Source organism: Oryctolagus cuniculus, chromosome 5 (genome assembly GCF_051225735.1).
Source record: "Oryctolagus cuniculus isolate XC-2025 breed Fujian yellow rabbit chromosome 5, ASM5122573v1, whole genome shotgun sequence".
Classification (NCBI taxonomy): domain Eukaryota; kingdom Metazoa; phylum Chordata; class Mammalia; order Lagomorpha; family Leporidae; genus Oryctolagus; species Oryctolagus cuniculus.
The window spans coordinates 29,941,608-29,965,920 of NC_142871.1; the positions used below are offsets into that span (position 1 = coordinate 29,941,608).

Sequence of the window (24,313 nt, forward strand, 5' to 3'; positions counted from 1 at the left end):
AGAAACAGATGGGTAAAATGCCTGAAAAGCATGGAAAGCCAAGACACTGTAGCAAAAAATGTCCTACATGAAGGACCTCGGTGGGTAAGACCCCAGTGGAAAGAAGTGGTCAAAGAAGGATGTACTTTTCTCCGAAGGGAGGCAAGAACTCCCACTTTGCTTGTGGCCCTGTCTAAATACTGAATGAGTTTGTGGGTTCAAAAGGCTTCCATAGCCTAGGCAGCTCATATCAATAGCCTCAGGTTATTACTAACATCATACATAGGAGTGTTGATTGTTAAATTAACAACAGGAGTCACTATGCACTAACTTCCTATGCAGGACCTCTGTTCTCAAAGAGTTCTATTATAAATATGTCTAAGTGCTCGTAAAAGATATATCATTCTTGGGTGCTTCTTTAAAGTTAATTAAGATTCTAAAAAAAAAAAAAAAGTGAAATTAACTTTAAGATGCAATGACTTGAACAGCAGTTGTCTTGACTGTGGGGAACAGTTTGTTTTGTTTATTGTGTTTTGGTTGTTCTTTTTCCCATGCAAATTGTTGAACTCTTAGTATGGAGTTGGTCTTCTGTGTATAAAGTTAATCAAAAATGGATCTTAGTAGGAAATGGGACTGGGACTGGGCAAGGGAGGAGGAGGAGGTGTGGAAGAGCGGGTATGATGGGAAGAATTACTATATTCCTAAAGTTGTGCTTATGAAATGCATGAAGTCTATATTCCTTAAATAAAAGGTTTCTTTGGGTGGGGGGGAATTAATTTTTAAAAAAGGCCTGAGAAGGAATTCAAAAGAATGATCATAAATTTACTCAGAGAAGCAAATACATGAGTTAAAAAATCCATACACAATGGATGAAAAATTTTGCTGAAAGATTGAAGATAAATCAAAATGAAATATTAGAAATTAAGAATTTGGCCGGTGCTGCGGCTCAATAGGCTAATCCTCCGCCTGCAGCGCCGGTACACCGGGTTCTAGTCCTGGTCGGGGCGCCAGATTCTGTCCCAGTTGCTCCTCTTCCAGTCCAGCTCTCTGCTGTGGCCCGGGAGTGCAGTGGAGGATGGCCCAAGTGCTTGAGCCCTGCACCCGCATGGGAGACCAGGAGAAGCACCTGGCTCCTGGCTTTGGATCAGTGTGGTGTGCCAGCCGCAGCGGCAATTTGGGGGGTGAACCAACGGAAAAGGAAGACCTTTCTCTGTCTCTCTCTCACTGTCCACTCTGTCAAAAAAAAAAAAAAAAAAAGAAATTAAGAATTCAATACATCAAATAGGAAATAGAGTTGAAAGCCTTAACAACAGACTTGATGAAGCAGCAGAAAGAATATCCAAGCTAGAAAAAAAAATCCTTGGAAATATCTCAGTTAAATAAAAAGAAAAGTCAATTCAAAAAATGGAAAATAGTGTTTGGTCATTTGAGAATATCTCATAAATCTCAAACACTAGGAGTTCCTGAAGGTGTGGAAAGAGAATAGATTAGAGGGATGGCCTATTCAGTGAACTAATAGCAGAAAACTTCCCTAATTTGGAGAAAGATCAGGATATTCAAGTACAGGAAGCACATAAAACTCCTACCAGACAGGATCAGAAAAGATCTTCATCACAATATATCACAGTCAAATATTCAACAGTAAAACATAAAGGATTCTAAAATGTGTATGAGAGAAATATCAGATTACCCTCAGAGGATCTACAGTTAGACTGACAGTTTTGTATTAGAAACCCTACAGGTTAGGAGACAATAGAGAGACATAGTCCAGGTTCTAAAAGACAAACATTGTCAATCCAGAATATTGTATCAAGTAAAGCTCTCAGTTATAAATGAAGGTGAAATAAAGATGTTCCAAATTTAAAGAATTTGTCATCAGTTGTGCAGCCTTACTAATGACCCTTAAGGATGTGTTACATAAAGAGAAAAGCATGAAAGAATGTGAAGGTAGAAAATTTCCTAGTACAAGTACAAAGGGAATGTAAAGCAAACAATAGGAATACTTATGGAAAAACGGCAGGACCAAGTAGTTAATTATCAATAATAACCTTGAATATAAATGGCCTAAATTCTCCAATTAAAAGATACAGACTGGTTGAATGGATTAAAAAAATTAAGACTCATATTTGCTGCCTGCAAAAGCATCTCACCAACAAATATACACCCAGAATGAAAGTGAAAGGATGGAAAAAGATATTCCATGCTAATGGAAAGTAAAAAGGAGAAGTAATAGTCATCCTACTGTCAGACAAAATAGACTTTAACACAAAAAGTGTTGAAAGAGACAATTAAGGGCATTATGTAATTATTAAGGGATCAATTCAACAGGAAGATGTGACTACAGAATATATAGGCACCCAATGCTAGGGTACTTGGTTATTTAAAACCAATGTTAAATGATGCTGGGAAAATTTGATCTCTCATGCAGAAGTATGAAGCAAGACCCCTACTTTACACCTTGCATAAAAGTCCACTCAAAGTGGATCAAAGACGTAAATCTACAACTGAATATCAAATTATTAGAGAACATGGGGGAAACCATGCCAGACATTGGTAGAGCCAAAGAGTTCTTGGAAAAGACCCCAGAGGTACAAGCATAGCCAAAATTGACAAATGGGATTACATAAAACTGAGAAGCTTCTGTACTACAAAAGAAACACTCAGCAGAGTGAAGAGGCAACTGACACAATGGGAGAAATTTACAAGCTATGCAACTGATAAGGGATTAATAACCAGAATATATAAAAAGATCAGTAAACTCAACAACAAAACAATCCAGTTAAGAAACAGGCAAAGGACTTAAACAGGCATTTTCAAAACAGGAAATCCAAATGGCCAACAGACACATGAAAAATACCCAGGATCACTAGCCATCAGGGAAACAACATAAAATCAAAACCACAATGAGTTTTCACCTCACCCTCTGTTAGAATGGCTTTCATACAGAATTCAACAAACAAATGCTGGTGAGGATATGGAGGAAAAAGGTATCTTAACCCACTGTTGGTAGTAATGTAAACTGGTCCATCCACTGTGGAAAACAGTATGGAGATACCTCACATATCTTAATATAGACCTACCATAGGACCCTGCCATCCCACTCCTGGGAATTTACACAAGGGAAATGAAATCAGCATATGAAAGAGTTATCTGTATCCCATGTTTACTGCAGCTCAATTCACAATAGCTAAGATGTGGAATCAACCCAGATGCCCATCGACTGAAGATTAGATAAAGATATTATGGGGTATGTACACCATGGAATACTACACAATGGTAAAAATTGAAATCCTATGTTTTGCAACAAAATGAGTTCAACTGGAAACCTTTATACTTAGTGAAATAAACCCATCTCAAAAAGACAAATATCATATGTTCTTGCAGATTTGGGGTAACTAATAGAGACACTTTGAGATGCAATGACTTTGAACAACCCTTATCTTGACTGTTAAGTAACAAGATTTTTTTCCCCCCATACTATTTGTTGATCCCTTTACTTAGTGTAGGGTTAATCTTATATGTATAAAGTTAATTGCAAACACATCTTCACAAAAATAGGAATTGGAGAGGGAAGAGGAAGACAGACAGTAGTGTAGGTGGGAGAGAAGGCAGAATGGGAAGAATCACTATATTCCTAAATTTGTATATATGAAATTCATGAAGTTTGTATACATTAAATAAAAGGTCTCTAGGTAAATAAATAAAAACAATGTTAATCAATCTAAAGGGAGATGGCTCCAATACAATAATAATGGGGGCCTTCAACACCCTAGTTTCATCAATGGACAGATCAACTAGAAAAAAAAAAAACTCAAGAAACAACAGAGCTCACCTATACTATGGACAAGATGGAGCAAATATCTATAGAACATTTCATCCTGCAACTGAAAAGTATACATTCTTTTAATCAGTACATGGAAATTTTTCTATGATAGACTATATGCTAAGCCATAAAGCAAGTCTTAGCAAATTCAAACAATGAATTCCTAACATGTATCTCTTCTGACAACAGTGGAATGAAGCTGGAAATTAACAACATAAAACACTCAATATGCAGGAGCTGGATGCTGCAGTGCCAGCATCCCATATGGGTGTCAGTTTGAGTCCCAGCTGCTCCACTTCTGATCCAGATCTCTGTTCTGGCCTGGGAAGGCAGTGTAATGTGGCCCAGGTACTTGTGTCCCTGTACCCACATGAGAAACCTGGAAGAAGCTCCTGGCTTTGGATTGGCTCAGCTCTGGCTGTTGTGGCCATTTGGGGAGTGAACCAGTGGATGGAAGTCCTCTCTCTACCTCTGCCTCTCTGTAACTCTGCCTTTCAAATACATAAATAAATCTTAAAAAAGAAAAGAAAATATGCAAACACACAGAGATTGAAAAGCATGCTCCTGAATGGGCCATAGAAACAATCAGAAGAGAAATCAAAGAAATTCCTAGACACAAATGAAGATGACAGCATATCAAAACTTATGGGATATGGGAAAAACAGTGTTAAGAGTGCAGTTTATAGTAATTAGTGCCTATGTCTAGAAGTTGAAAAGCCAAACAAATGATCTAACAATGCATCTTAAGGACCAAAAAAAAAAAAAAAAAAAAAAAAAAAAAAAAAAAAAAAAGCAAATCCAAAATCAGTAAGAGGAAAGAAATAAAGTGACACACCAATGGGCCCAACTAACCAAAAAGAAGAGGGAAGGGGAGAAAACCCAAATTAATAAAATCAGAGATCAAAAAGAATATGTTTTAATGGACAGCATAGAAATAAACAGAATCATCAGGAATTACCACAAACAGCTATATGCCAACAAACTGGAAAATCTAGAAGAAATGGATGGATTTCTACCAAAACTGAGTCATGAAAAAATAGAAAACCTTAATAACAAAGACAGTGATTGAATCAGTAATGAAGACCCTGCCAACAACAACAACAAAAAAAGCCTGGTACTGGATGGCTTCACTGCTGAATTCTACCAGGCTTTAGAAAGTAATTCTTCTCACACTATTCCAAACAATTGAAAGGGAGGGAATCCTCAAACTCCTTTTATAAGGCTAGCATCATCTTAATTCCCAAGCTGGAAAAAGATACAACAAAGAGAACTGAAGACCAATATCACTAATGAATATATATGCAAAAATCTTCAACAAAATACCAGCTAATTGAATCCAACAGTACATCAGAAATATCATTCACCCAGAACAAGTGGGACTTATCCCTGGTAGGCAGGGATGGTTCAACACATGAAAATCAATACATGTGATACATCACACTAACAAATTGATTAAAAACCATATAATTATCTCGAACAAGAGAAAACATTTGATAAAATACAACATGTTTTCATGATAAAAAACCTTAAGAAAATTGGGTATGGAATGAACATTCCTCAACACAATCAAGGCCAGCATCATTTTGAATGGGAAAAGATAGAAACATTTCCAGCAAGATCTAGAACCAACAAGTTGCCCACTTTCACCATTGCCATTCAATGTGATTCTATATGTCTTAGCAGAGCCATTAGGAAAAAAAAAATCAAAGAGACATGATGAATTGGAAAGGAGGAAGTCTGCTTTCCCTGCTTGTAGATTTCACAATCGTATATACAGGGGAACCAAAGAACTCCACTAAGAGAGGATTAGAATTTAAAAGTTTGGTAAAGTTGCATGATATAAAAATCAATGCACAAAAATCGATATCCTTTGTATACACAGAAAATTTCATGGCCGAGACAGAACTTGAAGATCAGTAGCATTCACAATAGCTACAAATAATTTAAATACCTTGGAAAAAATTTAACCAAGGATGTGAAAGATCTCTACAATGAAAATTATAAAACATAAAAAATAGAAGACAAAAAATGAGAGAATCTTCCACTTCATGGATTAGAAAAATATCAAAACAGCCATACTACCCAAAGCAATTCACAGATTCAATGAAATCCCAATCAGTCTCAGATCTAGATAAAACAATGATCAAATTCATATGGAAACACAAGAGACCCAAAATAGCAAATGCAATTATAAAAAACAAAAACAAAGCCAGGGGCATCACAATCCAAGATTTTAAGATATACAACAGAGGGGCTGGCATTGTACTATAACAAGTTAATCCATTGCCTACACAGGCACCATTTCAAGCACCTGCTGATTCACTTTTCTTTTTTTCTAAAGATTTATTTGAGAGGTTAAGTTACAGACAGGGAGAGGGAGAGACAGAGAGAAAGGTCTTCCATCCACTGATTCACTCCCTAAAGGTCCGCATCGGCAGGAGCTGGGCCACTCCAAAGCCACGAGCTTCCTCTAGGTCTCTCATGTGGGCACAGGGGCCCAAGGACTTGGGTCATTTTCCACTGCTTTCCCAGGCTAAAAGCCAAGAGCTGGATTGCAAAAGGAGCAGCTGGGACTCAAACCGGCATCCAAATGGTATGCTGGCACTACAGGCAGAGGCCTAGCCTACTATGCCACAGTGCTAGCCCCTGATCCATTTTCAATACAGCTCCCTGCTTATATGCCTAGGAAGGCAGCAGAAGATGCCCCCAAGTTTGTGCCCCTGCCACCCACATGAGAGACCCACATGGAGTTTCAGGCTCCTAGCTTCGTCCTGCCCAACCTCCAGCCTTTGTGGCCATTTGGGGAGTGAACCAGTGGACTGAAGATCTATCTAGCTCTCCCTAGCTCTACCTTTCAAAAAAAATATAAGAAAATCTTTTTAAAAAAATAAAAGACATACTAAGACATACTACAGGGAAGTTACAATCATAACAACCTGGTACTAGTACAGCAATAGACATGTAGACCAATGAATAAATACAAACTCAAATTAATCTACACAGTTACAACCAATCTTTGACAAAGGAGCTAAAATCAATCACCAGAGAAAGGGCAGTCTCTTCAAATGGTGTTGGGAAAATTGGATATCCACATGCAGAAGTATGAAACAATATCCCTACCTTACATCTTACACAAACATTAACTCACAACAGACCAAGGATCTAAATTTATGACCTAATACCATCAAATTACTAGAGGAAAATGTCTGGGAAACTCTGTAAGGCATTGGCTTAGGCAAGGACTTCTTGGAAATGACCCCAGAAGCACAGGCAATCAAAGCCAAATAGACAAGTGGGATTTTTTAAAGACTTATTTATTTGAAAGACAGAATTGGATAGAGAGGGAGAGACAGGGAGAGGTCTCTCTAGTTTGACAAATGTAATTACATCAAGCTGAGCTTCTGTACTGCAAAGGAAACTCAACAAAGCGTAGAGGCAAGTGATAGAATGGGAGAAAGTATTTGCAAACTGTGCAACTGAACAGGAGTAACATCCAGGGGCCAGTGCTGTGGCTCAGCAGGTTAAAGCCACAGCCTGCAGCACCGGTATCCCATATGGGCACCGGTTCAAGTCCTGGCTGTTCCACTTCTGATCTAGTTCCCTGCTAATGCACCTGGGAAAGTAGTGGAGGATGGCCCAAGTGCTACAGCACACTGGAGGCACAGAAGAAGCTCCTGGCTTTGGTCTGGCCCAGCTGTGGTCGTTGCAGCTATTTGGAGAATGAACCAGCAGACAGAAGATCTCTCTGTCCCTCCTTCTCTAACTCTGCCTCTCCAATGTCATTTTAGAAAGGATTAATATGCAGGACTTATAAAGAGCTCAACAGATTCAACAACAAAACAAACAATCCAGTAAAGAAATGGGCAAAGTACTTGAACAGGAATTTTTCAAAAGGATACTCAAATGGCCAACAAACATATGAACAAATGCTCAGGATCACTAGCCATTAGGGAAATGAAAATAAAAACATGCGATAGTTATGTTTAAGTGCTTGCAAAAGATGTATCATTCTTGGGTTTTCTGTTAAAGTTAATTAAGTTTCTCAAAAAAAAATGTTTAAAAGAAGGGAAATTAACTAAGATGCAATGACTTTGAACAGCCCTGGTGTCAACTGTTGAGGATCAGTTTTTTTCCCCCATATAATTTGTTGAACTCTTTACTTAGTACAGATTTAATTTTCTGTGTATAAAGTTAATTCAGAATAGATCTTAGTTTAAAATAAGAGTGGGGATAGGAGAGGGAGGGGGAAGAGAGGTGGAAGAGTGGGTGGGATAATGGGTATGGTGGGAAGAATCACTATGTTCCTAAAGTTGTATTTGTGAGATGCATGAAGTTCATATTCCCTAAATAAAAGGTTTCTTAGGGGAAAAAAACATGCTATGAGGTTTAACCTCCCCCAAGTTAGAATGGCTCACACAGAAATAAAAAATAATGCTGGTGAGGATGTGGGGGAAAAGGTACCCTAATACACCATTGGTGAAAAGGCAAACTAGTACAGCCATTGTGGAAAACAGTAGAGATTCCTCAGAAATCTGGAAATAGATCTACCGTATGACCCAGCATCCCACTCCTGGGAATTTACCCAACTGAAATCAGCATATGAAAAAGTTATCTGAACCCCAAGTTTATTGCAGCTCAATGCACAATAGCCAATATATCAAATTGACCCAAATGGCCATCAACCAATGACTGGATCAAGAAAATGTCTGTCTGTCTGTCTGTCTCTCTCTCTCTCACACACACACACACACAAATACTACTCCACCATTAAAAAAAAAAATGAAATCCTGTCTTCAGCAACAAAATGGATGCAACTGGAAACTATTATACTTAGTGAAATAAGCCCATCCCAAAAAGACAAATACTATGTTTTCCCTGATCTACAGTAACTGAGTATCCAAAAAAGTAATGTTTATGAGGAAAATTGACATTTTCAGATTTGATTATTGTTTAGAGCCCTTGTCTATTGTTGAGGAACAGTGTTTTTTTCTTCTTACTATCTGTTGAATTCTTTACTTAGTGTAGGGTTAATCTTATGGTTGCAAAATAAAGAGTATGGCACTGTTAAAAGAATGGGAAAGGGAGGAGGAGGGAGAGTAGAGTGGGAAGCACCATTATGCTCCTAAATCTGTGAATATGAGATACATAAGGTTTGTTCACTTTGCATACATTAAAAAATTGTAATGAAAAAACTATTTAAAATTTTTTCTACAGTAAAATAAATTTAACTTTTAACTTCGTCTTTAACTTCATCCTACATGAGCCAAACTCTCTATCACTGAAGTGCACCATCTGTGGTTTTACAGACTCCAGATGATTCTGAGGAGCCATTCCTCCATATCCATGGACTTGATTTCCCCTTGGTAGAAGTAAAGGGCAACAAAGCACATCCTGATGCTGATGTGGGAGTCAAGCACAAGACATAACATATAGGCATGGTGGTCTTAGGTGTATTGATCACTCATTTTTAAAGATCATTTTACAGAAGCCCCAAGTTCATTGTATACTTAGAATCAGGCATGAAGTCTAAGGGCCCTTACTTATGCCCTAAGGCACCCATTTGACTGCTAAACACTTTTGGTTTTTCCCTTCCTGGACCTCAACTAGACTCTGGAATGTTGAGATGACCAGAGAAGTGGCTACTAGATAAATAGAGTACTAGGGACCACTTTTAAAATCAGAACAGCTTCAGGGCTAGTGAATCCAAAGGCTCACTGGTATCATGAAGGGCCCAGAATTTTCCGGTTTCCTCTTTGTCTAGCTCAGCAGTGTGTGATCTTCAGGCTTGCCCCCCAAGATGGGTCCTGAGTGATCTGCTGCGAGCATCCACCCTCACTCAATACAACAGAGACCACAGGTTAACTGTGGGGAAAAGGGCGGGTTCCTTCTTTAGGCTCCCTCTGTACCTTTAAGATGGAAGAAAACTCCCCAGGAGCTCTCTGGCTAGCCATCCTCAGCTCCTTAGACAGAGTTAACATCCATACAGCCTTGCCTAGATCAGATACTATCAAGGGGTGCAATTATATTAATGCAGTCCAATAGTGACACTTCTTGGTAGGGTGCGGTGACCAGCTACCCTTTAGGCACATAATCCCTTGACTTTTGTAGGGAAGGAAGAAGGGATGTGGAATGGCTTGGGCAGACAAGTAATCAACCATGCCTGGGGGCTGGTGCTGTACAGTGGGTTAAGACACCCCCTGCAGCCCCAGTATTCCATACCAGTTCAAGTCCTGGCTGTTCTACTTCTGATTCAGCTCCCTAATGCTCCTGGAAAGCCAGAAGATGGCCCAAGTGATTGAGTCCCTGCCATCCATGTGGGAAACTCAAATGGAGTTTCAGGCTCCTGGATTTGGCCTGGAACAGCCCTAGCCATTGAGGCCATTTGGGGAGAGAACCACTTGTAGAAATTTCTCTGTCCCTCTGCCTTTCAAATAAAGACATCTTAAAAAAAAAAAAAAAAGTGACTTGATCAGCTCTTGTCCTGACTGTTGATGTACAATGTAATACTTTATCCATTTTAGTATTTTTTCTTTGTTTTGTTCTAGTACTATTGGTTGAACTCTGTAATTAACACACAATTATTCTTAGGTGTTTAAATTTTAACTGAAAAGTGATCGCTGTTAAATATAAGAGTGGGAATAAGAGAGGGAGGAGATGTACAATTTGGGACATACTCAATTGGACTTGCCCCAATTAGTGGAGTTAGAATCGTGCCAGGGGATCCCAATACAATCCCATCAAGGTGGCATGTACCAATGCCATCTCACTAGTCCAAGTGATCAATTTCAGTTCACAATTGATCACACTGATAGGTCTAAGAGTCAAAGGGATCACACAAACAAGACTAGTGTCTGCTAATACTAAATGATAGAATCAAAAAGGGAGAGAATGATCCAACATGGGAAGTGGGATACACAGCAGACGCATAGAATGGCAGATGTCCTAAACAGCACTCTGGCCTCAGAATCAGCCCTTAAGGCATTCGGATCTGGCTGAAGAGCCCATGAGAGTATTTTGGGCATGGAAAGCCAAGACACTCTGGGGGGAAAAAAAAAAACCTAAATGAAAGATCTCTGTGAGTGAGATCCCAGTGGAAAGAACGGGGCCATCAAAGAAGGAGGTACCTTTCTCTGAAGGGAAGAGAGAACTTCCACTTTGACTATGACCGTGTGGGAATAAGATCAAAGTCAGCGAACTCAAAAGGCTTCCATAGGCTTGGCAGCTCATGACAAGAGCCTAGGGAGATTACTGACGCCATAAACAAGAGTGTCAAATTGTTAAGTCAGCAACAGGAGTCACTGTGTACTTCTTAAGTGGGATCTGTCTTAGTGTGCTGTCCAATGTGAAGTAATGCTATAACTAGTACTCAAACAGTATTTTACACTTTGTGTTTCTGTGTGGGTGCAAACTGATGAAATCTTTACTTAATGTATACTAAATCGATCTTTTGTATATAAAGATAATTGAAAATGAATCTTGATGTGAATGGAATGGGAGAGGGGATGGGAGATGGGAGGGGTGTGAGTGGGAGGGAAATTATGGGGGGGGGAGCCATTGTAATCCATTAACTGTACTTTGGAAATTTATATTTACTAAATAAAAAAAAAAAAAAAAACTTCAACATCTGGCTCCTCAAGCAGGATTTCAAGACAAGAAGAGAAATCTATCCAACTGCCTGAGCCTGCCATCTCTGCCTGTCCATTTCTGCTACATTGATGTCGGTCCTTTCTCTCCTTTATGCTAGAGATACTACTTGTAGGTATTTAATTAGTAAAAAAAAAAAAAGTTTTTATTTCTGGTAGTGAAACCTTTATTCATTTTTTAATTTAAATTTTCTTAGTTTAGCCATTGTCCATTTTCTTTTCCAGATTAGCATTAGAATCAGTGAAAGGCCTCTTTGAGGATTTGTACTGGGACTAAACTGAAGGTTAATCTGTAGAGAACCCAATACCTTCTAACATGACAGATCGATCTATTTCTCCAGGTTTGTATGTTGTTGTTTTGCTATCCATTAGTACAAATTTGTAGTTTCCTTCATATGGGTCATGTACTTATCTTTTTAGCTTTATGGACTACATATAGAATAGCAGAGCTGAGCTTGGCACTGTGGAATGGCAGATAAAAGCCACCACCTGCAGTGCCAGCAATCCCCCATAAGGACACTGGTTCAAATCCCGGCTGCTCCTCTTCTGATCTACCTCCCTGCTGATGGCCTGGGAAAGCTGTAGAAGATGGCCCAGGTGCTTGGGCCCCTGCACCTTCGTGGGAGACCCAAAAGAAGCTCCTAGTTTGGATCAGCCCAGCTCCTGCCACTGTGTCCATTGGGGAGTGAAGCAGTGGACAGAAGATCTTTCTCTGTCTCTCCTCTCTGTAACTCTACCTCTCAAGTAGAAATCTTAAAAAACAAAATCATGGGGTCCGGCGCCATGGCTCAGTTGGCTAATCCTCCGCCTGTGGCACTCGCATCCCATATGGGTGCTGGGTTCTAGTCCTGGTTGCTCCTCTTCCAGGCCAGCTCTCTGCTGTGGCCCGGAAAGGCAGTTAAGGATGGCCCAAGTGCTCGGCCCCCTCCACCTGCATGGGAGACCAGGAAGAAGCACCTGGCTCCTGGCTTCGGATTGGCGCAGCGCCAGCCATAGCAGCCATTTGGGGAGTGAACGAATGGAGGGAAGACCTTTCTCTCTGTCTCTCTCACTGTTATAACTCTAAAATAAAAAAAAAAAATCAAGGCTGGTGCTATAGCGAAGCAGATAAAGCTGCTGCCTGCAGTGCCGGCACCCCAAATGGGCACAGGTTTGAGTCCCGGCTGCTTCACTTCCAATCCAGCTCTCTGCTTATGGCCTGGGATAGCAGTAGAAGATGGACCAACCAAGTCCTTGGGACCCTGCACCCGCATGGGAGACCTAGAAGAAGCTCCTGGCTTCTGGCTTCGGATTGGCGCAGCTCTGGCAATTGTGGTCATCTGGGGAATGAACCAGTGGATAGAAAACGCCTCTCCCTCTCTGTGTAACTCTGACTTTCAAATAAGTAAATCTTTAAAAATAGAAAATCAGAAGCATTATCAGGGATGTGGCATTTGGGAGAGTGTTCAAAGGACAGCTGTAAGAGGAGCCCTTCGCATAGATGGCTGTGTCAAAGAGCAGCCCCTGGAGTAGTGCGACATGACATCACTGGTACTACTGCGATTCAGGATTGCTTTTAGAGGATTTGAATTAAAAGTTTTGAATGAATGGATGAACCAAAATATTTATGATCTTATATTCTACAATGTAGAATATCTCGAAAAACTCCTTCCTCCTAGAGAACTACCAAATGGAAATTTTTTCCAGTATCTTTTTGTCACTTTAGTAATCGGGAGTGTTTAGAGATCTGCATTCTTTCAACAGGCATTTACTGAGTGGCTCCCACATGCATGGTAGCGCTCTAAGCGTCAGAGACGGGAAGAGGCACCAGAGCAAGTGTTTGCTCTAGGCAGCTTCCGTTCTGGTGGAGGCGGAAGGACATGAATAAGCAAGTACCACAGGCAGCACAGTGCCCAGCGGTGCCCAGAACTGTAGAAGAAGTGTGACCAGTGGAGAGCAGCACTGCTCACTGGCAAAAGGGAAGCAAGAAGTTCAAGCGCATGGACCTTGCCCAGCATAGGGCAATGACCTCCCCTTCTTGTCCATTGTCCCTGTCTCCAGCCCCACCCAACACAACAACTTTAGGTTATTGGTTTCTCCTTTCATTTTAAACTTGAGAATATTTTTTTTAGCTTCATCCACCCTAAAAAACCACCCCAACAACGAATGCCAACACTAGTGTTGAACACAGTTGCTCAGATGCGACCAGCCACTATGATAGAGGACAGGAGTGCTGTGCAGAAGAATACTGGACTGAGGAGAAGGAAGAAATGAAATGACCCAATTTCCAGACTTGCTTTGCATGTCTAGACAGGAGTAATTTCAATACAAGTGCAGAGTTTATCTCAGAATACTCCTATCTCCTCTCCCACAAGGATTATCTGATTGACTAAACTTTCATCAGGGTCTCGAGTCTTCTCCTCACCCATCTGTAGAAGTCATTGGCAAGTTTAGTTTAACACAGAGCTCTGCTAAGTCTGTGCAGCCATAAGCTCCTCATTGTCCACAGCTGACCTCCCTTGAGATGTGATCAGCTTCCTTATCCATCACCAGCACTGCTCAGGTGATGCCCAACCCCCCTGGCCCATCTCCAGCAAGAATCCTGCCTGGTCGGTTTGGACAGACGCCCTCTGTGTTTCCTCTTAGTAACTTTCCGTCCACCTGCCCCTAACCTAGCTCCTTGGCTATCTATTCCCATTGCCCCTGCTGTGTTTGGAGTGGAGCCCAATCTCTGTTCTGCACTGTAAATCCCGTCACAGGGCTCCCTACTCCCATCCTGGCCATGTCAAGTAAGTGACATAAAATGACTTTTTCCTCTAATATCACCATCTCCACGCAGAAATCTCTTGCAAAAGCACATTCTGTAACTCAGAGTGATGGAGCTGTTTCATCTCCTAAATCAACCCGGTGTCTTGTCTCTGCAAAACTACATGCCGACTTCCTCAACAAACCACAGCTGGAAGGCAGCCTCGCCGGAGCCCTCCCAGGTGCTGTAGCAGGAGGGCGTCCCGAAGTAGCAGTGGGGTGTTCTGAGATCTACATTAGCACAATTTTCTGCCTTCCAATGCCACATCCAGTGGGCTTGGATGGAGACAAGCAACCACAGCTACTCTTTCCCAGGCCTTTTGTGATCTCTCGCTCTCTCCACACATATACCTGTCCTGTATATGTAGGTGTACAAACGCTGCCCCACCCACCAGGAAAGCTGCAAGCTTGAACAGCTCTGGCCTGGGATGAAAAGCCTTTATAGAAGGCTCTATGGGCTGCTGAGCAGATGCAACTTAAAACCGGTCCCACCAGTGTGACAAGGAGACAGATTCAAACTCCTAATAGGTTTCTCCAAGTGTGACCGACACAAACAGCCCAGTTTCCTCTAAGAAGCACAGGAAAGGTCAGCCTAGTCAAGTGGCAGGGGCAAGACACCACTGGAAACCATTAGATCTGTTGGCATGTGGGCATCAGGTGTTGAGAGGAAATGCCAGCATGTAGTCGTGTAAGAATGGCAGGGTGGGCAAGACTTCCCCAGGGGGGTAGCATCCAAGTTGGGATGAGAACTTGCCAGAAGGATAGTTTAAGAAGCTAAACCTTCAATAACATTTTAAATGTCATAAAATTTAAGATCTCATATATTAAAAATATTTAATATTGGGAAAATGTTAGGTATTTAGATATATCTCAGAGATTAAAAGCAAACTTTTAAGTGAAATTGTGATAACATATTCCCTACCAATATTGCAACACCCTGTTTATAACTAATTGCCTGAATGTAAATAAAATTACCTGGCAACTAGAAAACAAAAGGTATAAAACCATGATCTCTCTACTTTGCCAAAAAAAAAAAAAAAGGCACTGCATAAATATAACCTACCTAACATATAAAGACTTCAAGTGGCCAAATAATGTAATGCTCACTTCTGTCATTTATTAACAAGCTATTCACAGTCATGGGAAACGAGTATAGGAATAAATGACTCAAAAGACACAAGAGACACAATCATCAAGTTAATTACTCTGGCACCATTTGACCCAGCAATTTCACTCCTAGATAAATATCTATGAGAAATAAACATCTACATACATAAACTTGGACACAGATGTTCATAGCATTATTTACAATAGCCAAAATGGAGAAACAGCCCAAATGCCATCAAGTGATGAGTGGGTAAATAAAACACGGCATAGCCATACAATGGAACATTACTTGGCAATAAAAAGGAAAGAAGCACTGATACATACAAATAAAAACAAATAAACATTGAAAACATTAGAACATAAGGAAGAAGCCAGTTCCTGAAGATCACATATTGCCTGTTTCCATTTACAGGAAAAGTCCAAGACAGGAAATCTATAGACAGAAAGCACACCAGTGCTTGCTCCAATCTGGGACATGGAGATGGGGAGTGACTACTAAGGGGGCAGGAGGTTGTTTCTGGGGTGACAAGTTCTAGACTTAGGTTGTGGTGATGGGTACTGAGCTCTGAATTACTAGTCATTGAACTACAGCCTTAAGTAGGGAAATTTCATTACATGAATTAAATCTCAATAAAGATGTTTAAAGAAAAAATGATTGCATAACTCATTTTTTTGTTTTTAAAGAATGAGTTGGGCTTTTAGATTTAACTAAAACTGAGCACAAACTGGATTGGCACATAGTACTGCAGATGTCCACAGGACAGAAGAAAAGGCTAACTAACAGAGGCAGGAAGAACAGGTACAAGGTGACTTAACCCAGACTTTGGGGAATCAGCTGATTGATGCTCACCCACAAAAATCACAAACACACCAAAAATGGGTTCCAGATGCCAAATCTAAAGACCAGAAATGCACCCACATCTCCCCCTGAAATCAGCAGCCTGGAGAGTACACTCAGTTTTTTGGCAATACATAGTGCTCTTCACAGAAACACAGTTATCAAAGAGAAGGCATTTCATCTAGCAAGTTAGTTCCATATTCTTGTCCTACAGAAAGAAGAACGCTTGTACCAGACATAGGCTACAATTTCCAGTTGCCCAAATGTCAGCTTAATGTCAAGGGGCCTCAAATATACCACAAGATCTCTGATGACCTCTGGTGGTGGCAACTAAGATTGCTTTGCTTAGGATACAGGAGCCTGGAACACCCATGCACAAAGAGTATGGATGGGGGATTTGCTGTTATCATTTGAAAGCCGCAAAGTAGGAGTAAAAGGAATTACAGCCAATGACTATCACACAACGTCCATTCCCTGTGACTTTTAGACATTCCCTATGACTTTTAGGCTCATGAACCTATTTTTCTGTCTTTGTAGCCTTTTGCAACAGAGCCTGGAAGATGTGTATCTCATCCCAGGACTCCATAAAGAACAGTCCCCTACTCTGTTTTACACCCAAAGACACAAGGGTAAGCTGATGGAGAAGGAGCGATCCAAAGAGACGGGCACAGCAGACTTACAGGAGGAGATGTACAGATGTGTGGGCCCCAGCCCCCAGGGCCACATAATCCCAGACCTGTTGTTGTTGTTCGTGGAGTCTCAGATCGTCTGGTTTCCCTACCAGGGCCCCCTCCCCCGGGAAAGTGCCCTTCGAGGCCCTGGGCCTTCCTCCGCTCCCTACTTCCTGTAAGGCTGCACTGAGTCCTTTTATTTCCTTGTGGCCTAGGGAACTGCTTTATAGGAAACTCTGAAGAGAATATCAAAAGTGCACCTGATATATGTATTTGTTTTTAGAAAAATCTTTGCTATATTGGGTGCTTAAGAGTCAAGGATTGCCTTGGAAAAACTGCCATAATCCTAGCCGCTTCCCTATAACGTGTTTTACTAGACATTTGTACCTGATATACAGCCTCATATCATAGAATTATAAAGTTGAACTGCAAGAAAGCATTTTCACGTGTCAAAGGAGGGGGGGCAGGCATGGGCCAACATCATGGCATAGCTGGTAATGCCACTGCCTGCAATGCCAGCATCCCATATGGGCACTGGTTATTGTCCAGCTGCTCCACTTCTGATTCAGCTCCCAGCTAATGGCCTGGGAAGACAGCAGAGGATGGTTTAACTGCTTGGGCCCCTGCATCCAGGTGGGAGACCTGGATGAAGCTCCTGTCTTCAGCCTGGCCCAGCATTGGCCATTGCAGCCATCTGGGAAGTGAACCAGCAGATGGAAGATCTTTCTCTAACTCTGTCAAATAGATAAATACATCTTTTTTGAAAGAGATAGGCAGAAAAAAATAAGAAATTGAGAGGCAGGGCTTTCAAACTAAAGTAAGCCATGCATAATTAGTCATGCATAATTCAGACACTTTTTTGGTAGTGACCTAAGACAAGGGAAGGCCAGGCTCTCCAACAACCTAATTATCAGGTTATAATAAAAATGCGGAACACCACATGATACCACACCTAGAGTTTCACTAAGCAAATGTTAATAAATAAGCCCAAGCCACTTCTAGAGTCTTCTATGCAAGCTTGAGGAAGTCCCAGCTATCCAAACTCTAAACGAGAGTCTCATTCCACTGATAAAGGACTATGTTCCAAGAATAGCCTTCTGGGGGCCATGGCTTAGTGGGTTAAGCCACCATCTGCAGTGCTGGCATCCCAAATGGGCACCAGTTCAAGTCCCAGCTGCTCCACTCCTGATCCAGCTCCCTGCTAGTGGGCCATCTTCCACTGCATCCCCAGGCACAAGTGCTTGGGCCCCTGCACCCAGATGGGAGACACAGATGAAGCTCCTGGCTTTGGCCTGGCCCAGTCCCAGCCATTGTGACCATTTGCAGAGTGAACCAGTAGATGGAAGATCTTTCTCTCCCCCTCTGTAACTGACTTTCAAATAAGTTGATCTTGGCAGCGGGAGGAGGCAGAGAAAACAGCCTTGTTGGTCTCAGGCTACCAGAAATCCTCAAGGCTGACAAAAGGCTGCTTTCATGGGGACAGAGCTGAAAAACCTGCTCCCAGCCCGGCTGTATCCAACTAGTCCCAGGCATACTGGAAGGCTTTCTAAAATACTTCAGTCAGTACACACCTCTGAAATGCCTTTACTTACACCAAACAGTCTAGTGCTAACATTCATCCAGCTACTTAACAAGCCACTGGGTGCTCTGATAATAACTAATGTCTGATATTTACATGCTAATTAGCCAAGGATCCAATAATAACAGAGGTACTGTGACCTCTCCAGTCTAGAGCTAACCAGTGACCCTCAGGATATTCATTCCTGATCAGAACACCAGCTATAAGTGGCAAGTGTAATTTCAACTAACAAATACCACACAGTCTACGCGGAAGTATTTGAAAGAAAATTACAGTCTTAACCCGAGGGAAGAGGCAGAACGGGAACAAATCCCCTGGGCAGTCACCGGCCACTGCTGCATGAGTCTTGTCCATGTCCCTAAATACTGTGACCATTGTCATGTCACGTGCATTTTTTTTTCCAGACCCATGTGTTCATTGAACAATCATTTACCAGGCGCCTAGCTATGTACCACATACCCATTTGGAATCAGATTGTCCAATCATTCCAAGGTGGATTTAAAACACTAGAACAATGTTCAGAACTCAGCAGCTGCAGACACCTACAAGTTTTTGCAAAACAAAAACCAGTCCCACAATGGTGGGAAGGTGTTAAGGCCCCCAGGGCTGCACTGCTTCGGCCCCAAGGAGAGCACAAGCTGCAGAAGAGTTTGTTATGTAAGCCATAAAATAAACTGCTTATTTTTCACCTTTAAGGGAGGAAAAAGAAAAGCAAGCGCAAGATGATTATGTAACATTTTACTCTATTTTAGCTCTAAGAACCAATGAGAATGGCATTATCAGGCTCCATTTACCTTAATTGCGATTTTGTGCACCGTGAAAAAATCATGCATAAGAATTCTTGACGTTGCTTGCTGGTCCAGAGGTCAAACCAATGACTTATGAGAGCAACTCTTTCCTGAAAGAGCTAGAGGGGAAGAAGAGATGTTTGGCCGTGCAGGCTGGTATGTTCTTGGTTGCCAAGTGGTCTTTAGACAATCTACTACTATCCTCACAGCTAATATTTGCACAGCACATTCACAGCTCACAAAGCACTTTCACCTGCGGCATAGGGGGCTCCCCTTACATTTTCAAGCTGTTCTTGTCCAGGGCTACGGACAAGCCTGGGCTTGTTGGGTGAGCTGGTCTAGACTCAATTACACACAAGCCTAGGGAAGTCCCCTGGAAAGCAAAGAACGATTCCTGACCCTCGGTTCCATCTAGACTCACACAGCCAAGGGAACAGATTCCATAAACCTCATCTTGAAAGCTCCAGGCTGCACAGGACCACGTGAAGTAGCCATGGTTTTAACCTACAGCCCTGGGTTTTCCTAGCACCCAAACTGAAAGTCCCTAACTATTGCTAATTAGCCACTGTTAGCAGTGTGTCCAAGGGAACCACGTACCATGGTCTCCGTCCAGCTTTACGCAGATTGGCTCAAACTCACTGTCTTTGTTATAGGCAGGGTCTCTCCCACTTGGGGCTGACTCCACACGAGCCCTGAAGACCCAGTGTGCTTTCTCCACTAAGACCTGGCAGAGCTGCCCCGTGCCATTCAGTGACTCTTTCCTGCGTTCTCTTTTGAAGGAGTGGGCACCCCCCAGCCACAGGGGACCGTACAGGTGGCTTAGGAGAGAAGGTGGATTGGAGAAATATATGCGAACATTCCCACACCACCATCGTCCAAAGCACCTTTCTCCCATATGGACATGCACGCATGTCCTGTAGGGGTCCAGTCTGTCCCTGGCGGAGTGAAAGGGGAGGCAGATCTTCAGCTTCCCATAAGGTAGGAGCTGGGACTGGGATGGTAACAGATCATCTCTGCGACAAACTGGGTTTACTGTTTAAACAGACTCAAAAACTAAACTCTTATTAGAGGGGTTTTCGTCAAAAATACGGCGACACGAGATCCAACACATCACAGTGAAATTAACTCGGCAGATTAAACTTTTACTCTGGAGTATGTAACTCACCTGTCTATTTAAGGACTTGTTTTTAAAAGGTGTCCAGGCACTGAATCTTGTGTGGGAGCTCTCCATTTCCGGGGTTTTCTGGAAGGAACTCATAGCTGATGATTTAGCAAATTATGTTTATCTGCTTCTAGGAGCTACAGGCTTGCTTCAAGAGATGTATGGTTAAGATCACCTGGAGAGAGCCAATATATTAATGTCCTTTTAGGAATTATGGAATTATAACACAAACATAAATGCACATATATAGAATTACAATTCATGCATATGAGACATGATAAGCCATACAAACATGTGCAAGGAACCCATGAACTCCAAATCATTGCAATGATTCTGTCCTTATCTACCCACACACTCAAGTTTGAATCTAAACAAGAGTTGTGTTTTATGTTGCTGGGAAAATAAGCAGTTGATAAAAACGTTTCAGGAAGTACTATTAATGACCCAGAAATTGGCATATGGTGATGGCATTGTGACACATCGGGTTAAGCAGCCACCTGTGATACTGGCACCCATATTGCAGTACCAGTTCTAGTCCCAGCTAATCTACTTCCCATCCAGCTTAATGCTAGCATGCCTGGGAGACCCAGGTGTTAGAGCTCCCCAAGGGTGCACTTCAGTCTCAGGAGAAAGAAAGCACTAGACGAGTGTGTTCTTGAGAGACACAGGTGGAATTCCTGGCTCCTGAATTCAGCCCAGCCCAGCCCAGCCCAGCCCTGGCTGTTATGGTCAATTGGAGAGTCAGTCAACAGGTGGCCAACGGATGGGCGAGCTCTGTTTTTCTCTCTCCCTTTCTGGCACTTTGCCTTTCAAATAAATAACTTGAAAAAATGAAAAAAAAATGCCATAATTTGTTGTCAGGAACATTTTTTCTTACCCTATAAAGAATTTGAAGTGCTTCTACAGGGAACTTTACCTGTGCACCTTTTGAGGATGGAAGTCAAAGAGGACAGAGAATGAAATTAGGCTAACATATTAGCTGTCTATCGCTGCATAACAAATTACCACGAAATGGAACAGCTCAACACAACAAACACTTATCTCAACATTTTTGTGGGTCAAGCACGGCTTAGTGGGGTACTGTGTTAATCTGTTAGGCTGCCATAACAAAACATCACTGAAAGACTGGAGGCGTAGACAGAAATTTTCTCCCCGTTCTGGAGGCTGGAAACCTGAGATCAAGGTGTTGCGGGGGGTCTTCAGTTCTTACCATTCCTTTTCTCTCTGCGGGGTTCGTGCCTCGTGTTCACAAAGAATGAGGATGCCCGGACAAGCAAGGTTGCATGAATCAGAAGTTAAGAAAACCATAATGAAGGAGGGAAAAAAAAAAAAAAACTTAACAGCACCGAGAGGACCCCTAAAGAAAGCAAAAGAGAAAGGAAAACCGCCAGCAGCACTGAGAGGCCTGCAAGAGGGAGCCACGTTGAAGGCTGATTGGGGCTTTATAGGCTGTAGGCGGCCGCTCTGAGGATGGGTCCGGGAAAGGGCTGGTTTTCAGTGATTAACTGGATGATGGTTCCAACTGAGGCTCAACAGGGGACACATGAAACTTTCCCCCACAAAAAGACAGAATTCTCATTACCTAGATCCGTGACAGCAGCCCAGAAAAACCTTGATTCCAAGGACTAGCACGTGGCATCCACCTCCCTCCCAGAAGCTGGTGGCTTGGGTTTTCTTATCTCCAGAGAGTGGGGAGGGGCACCCTGGTCCCTGGCTACCCAGCTGGGCACCTGTCTCTCCATCAGAGTCCCTGTCAGTGTTGGTTTCTGGTGAAGCCTCTCTCTCTCTGGCTTGTAGATGGCCGCTTTCTTGCTACGTCCTCACGCGCTTTCTTCTGTGTGATGCAGAGACAGCAGGCTCTGGTGTCTCTTCCTGTTTGTATGAGAACACCAGTCTTCGCAGATTAAGGCTCCACCTCTTTATGACCTCTTTCTGGGCTGTATCTTCAAATACAGTCACTCTGGGGGGTTAGGACTTCAACAAGTGAATTTGGGGCGGTTACTAATGTCCTAATAGATGCTTTTGTGTCCAAGTCTCTCGTAAGGCTACAGCCAAGGGGTGAGCCAGGACTGCAGTCTGACTTGAAGGTTCTGAATTCATTCAGGTAGTTGTTGGGAGGATCCAGCTCCCATGAGCTGCTGCCCTGAAGGCCTCAACTCTCACGGGCTTCCTTGCCGCTGGGTCTCTCTGTGGGCAGCTCCTGGGACAGCTGGCTTCCATCAGAGTGAGCGAGTGAGGAAGCAGGAGGGGGCACACAGAGTGAAGTGTAGAGCTGACCTTGGACGTGACATTGTCACTTTTGCCATATTTTATTGGTTAAAAGCTAATAGATATAGCCCTTTCTTGAGTGCTGAGAATGATACAAGGGCATGAACAGTAATATGATCTTAGCCACCTTCTGGGTCAGTTCTTTCCTCTCCATATGCAGAACACAGTCACCCACATTTTTTTTAAGATTCATTTATTTATTTGAAGGGAAGAGTTACAGAGAAAGAGGCAGAGAGAGTGAGAGAGGTCTTCCATCTCCTGGTTCATTCCTCAAATGGCCACAACGGCTGGAGCTGCACCAATCTGAAGCCAGGAGCCAGGAGCTTCCTCCAGGTCTCCCATGTGGGTGCAAGGGCCAAGCTCTTGAGCCATTTTGTACTGCTTTCCCAGGCCATAGCAGAGAGCCAGATTGGAAGTGGAGCAGCCAGGTCTCGAACCAGCACCCATATGGGACGCCAGCACTGCAGATGGCAGCTTTACCCTCTATGCCACAGCACTGGCCTGCCTGCAATGCTGCAATACAATGCCAGCTCACCCACTTTTTAGGGAAGACAGAAGTTCCAGCTCGTGAACAATTTTAGCTCAGAGCTCAGGAGTTGTGATTCACACAGTCCCTACTAATCCAGACACAAGTCCTCTTGATCCAGAGACTCTATTTAGTTCAGAGGTATTTCTGGGGCAGGCATTTGACGTGGCCGTTAAGATGCTGCTTAGGAAGCCTGCGGTCCATTTTGGAGTGCCTGCCTCAGGTCCGAGCCCCACTTCCAGTTCCAGCTTCCTGCTAATGTGAACTCTGGGAAGCAGCAGGTAATGATCCAATTGCTTGGGTCTCTGGTACCCACGTAGGAGATCTGGATTAAGTTCTGGGCTTCCGGTATTTTAAAAATATATTTATTTATTTAAAAGAGTTACAGAGAGAGAGGGAGAGATAAAGAGAAAGAAAGGGCCGGCGCAGCGGCTCACTAGGCTAATCTTCCGCCTTGCGGCGCTGGCACACCGGGTTCTAGTCCCGGTCGGGGCGCCGGATTCTGTCCCGGTTGCCCCTCTTCCAGGCCAGCTCTCTGCTGTGGCCAGGGAGTGCAGTGGAGGATGGCCCAAGTGCTTGGGCCCTGCACCCCATGGGAGACCAGGATAAGTACCTGGCTCCTGCCATTGGATCAGCGTAGCGCGGTGGCCATTGGAGGGTGAACCAATGGCAAAGGAAGACCTTTATCTCTGTCTCTCTCTCTCACTGTCCACTCTCCTGTCAAATAAATAAAAAATAAAGAAAGAAAGAGCTTCCATCTGCTGTTTCACTCGCAGATGGCTGTAATGGCCAGGGCTGAGCCAGGGCGAAGTCGGGATCCAGGAGCTTCTTCCAGGTCTCCCAGGCGGGTGGCAGGGGACTGAGTATTTGGGTCATCTTCTGCTGCTTTTCGCAGGTCATTAACAGGGAGCTGGATGGGAAGTAGAGCAACTAGGATTTGAACCAGTGCCCAAATGGGATGCCAGCATTGCAGGCAACAAGTTAACCCACTACAGTACAATGCCGGCCCCTGGGCTACTGGCTTTGATATGACCCAGCCCTGGCTGTTGCAGGGATTTGGTGAGTGAACCAGGGGTTAGGAGATTTGTTACTTTCTTTCCATCTTGCGCTCTCTCTCTCTCTCTCTCTCTCTCCTTCTCTCTTTC

General features: G+C 42.8%; 1 protein-coding gene across 21 annotated transcripts in view; it reads right to left on the minus strand.

Annotated features, from left to right (window-relative positions):
* Positions 1 to 24,313, minus strand: part of ECT2L (epithelial cell transforming 2 like) — a 131,411-nt gene that overhangs the window by 93,503 nt on the left and 13,595 nt on the right. For 16 of the 21 annotated variants that reach the window (XR_016233672.1, XR_016233673.1, XR_016233674.1 and 13 more), the window contains exons 1-3: positions 21,585 to 23,684; positions 20,378 to 20,549; positions 19,219 to 19,331 (exon numbers count right to left, since the gene is read on the minus strand). Coding sequence is in view for 17 of the 21 variants with exons in the window: in XM_089332605.1 (XP_089188731.1) it covers positions 19,219 to 19,331; positions 20,378 to 20,470 (206 nt within the window). In the remaining 4 variants the exon portion in view is untranslated. Of the gene's footprint in view, positions 1 to 19,218; positions 19,332 to 20,377; positions 20,550 to 21,584; positions 23,685 to 24,313 lie in introns of those variants that run through there. The other 5 variants (XM_070073505.2, XM_070073501.2, XM_089332599.1 and 2 more) reach the window with 2 other exon arrangements.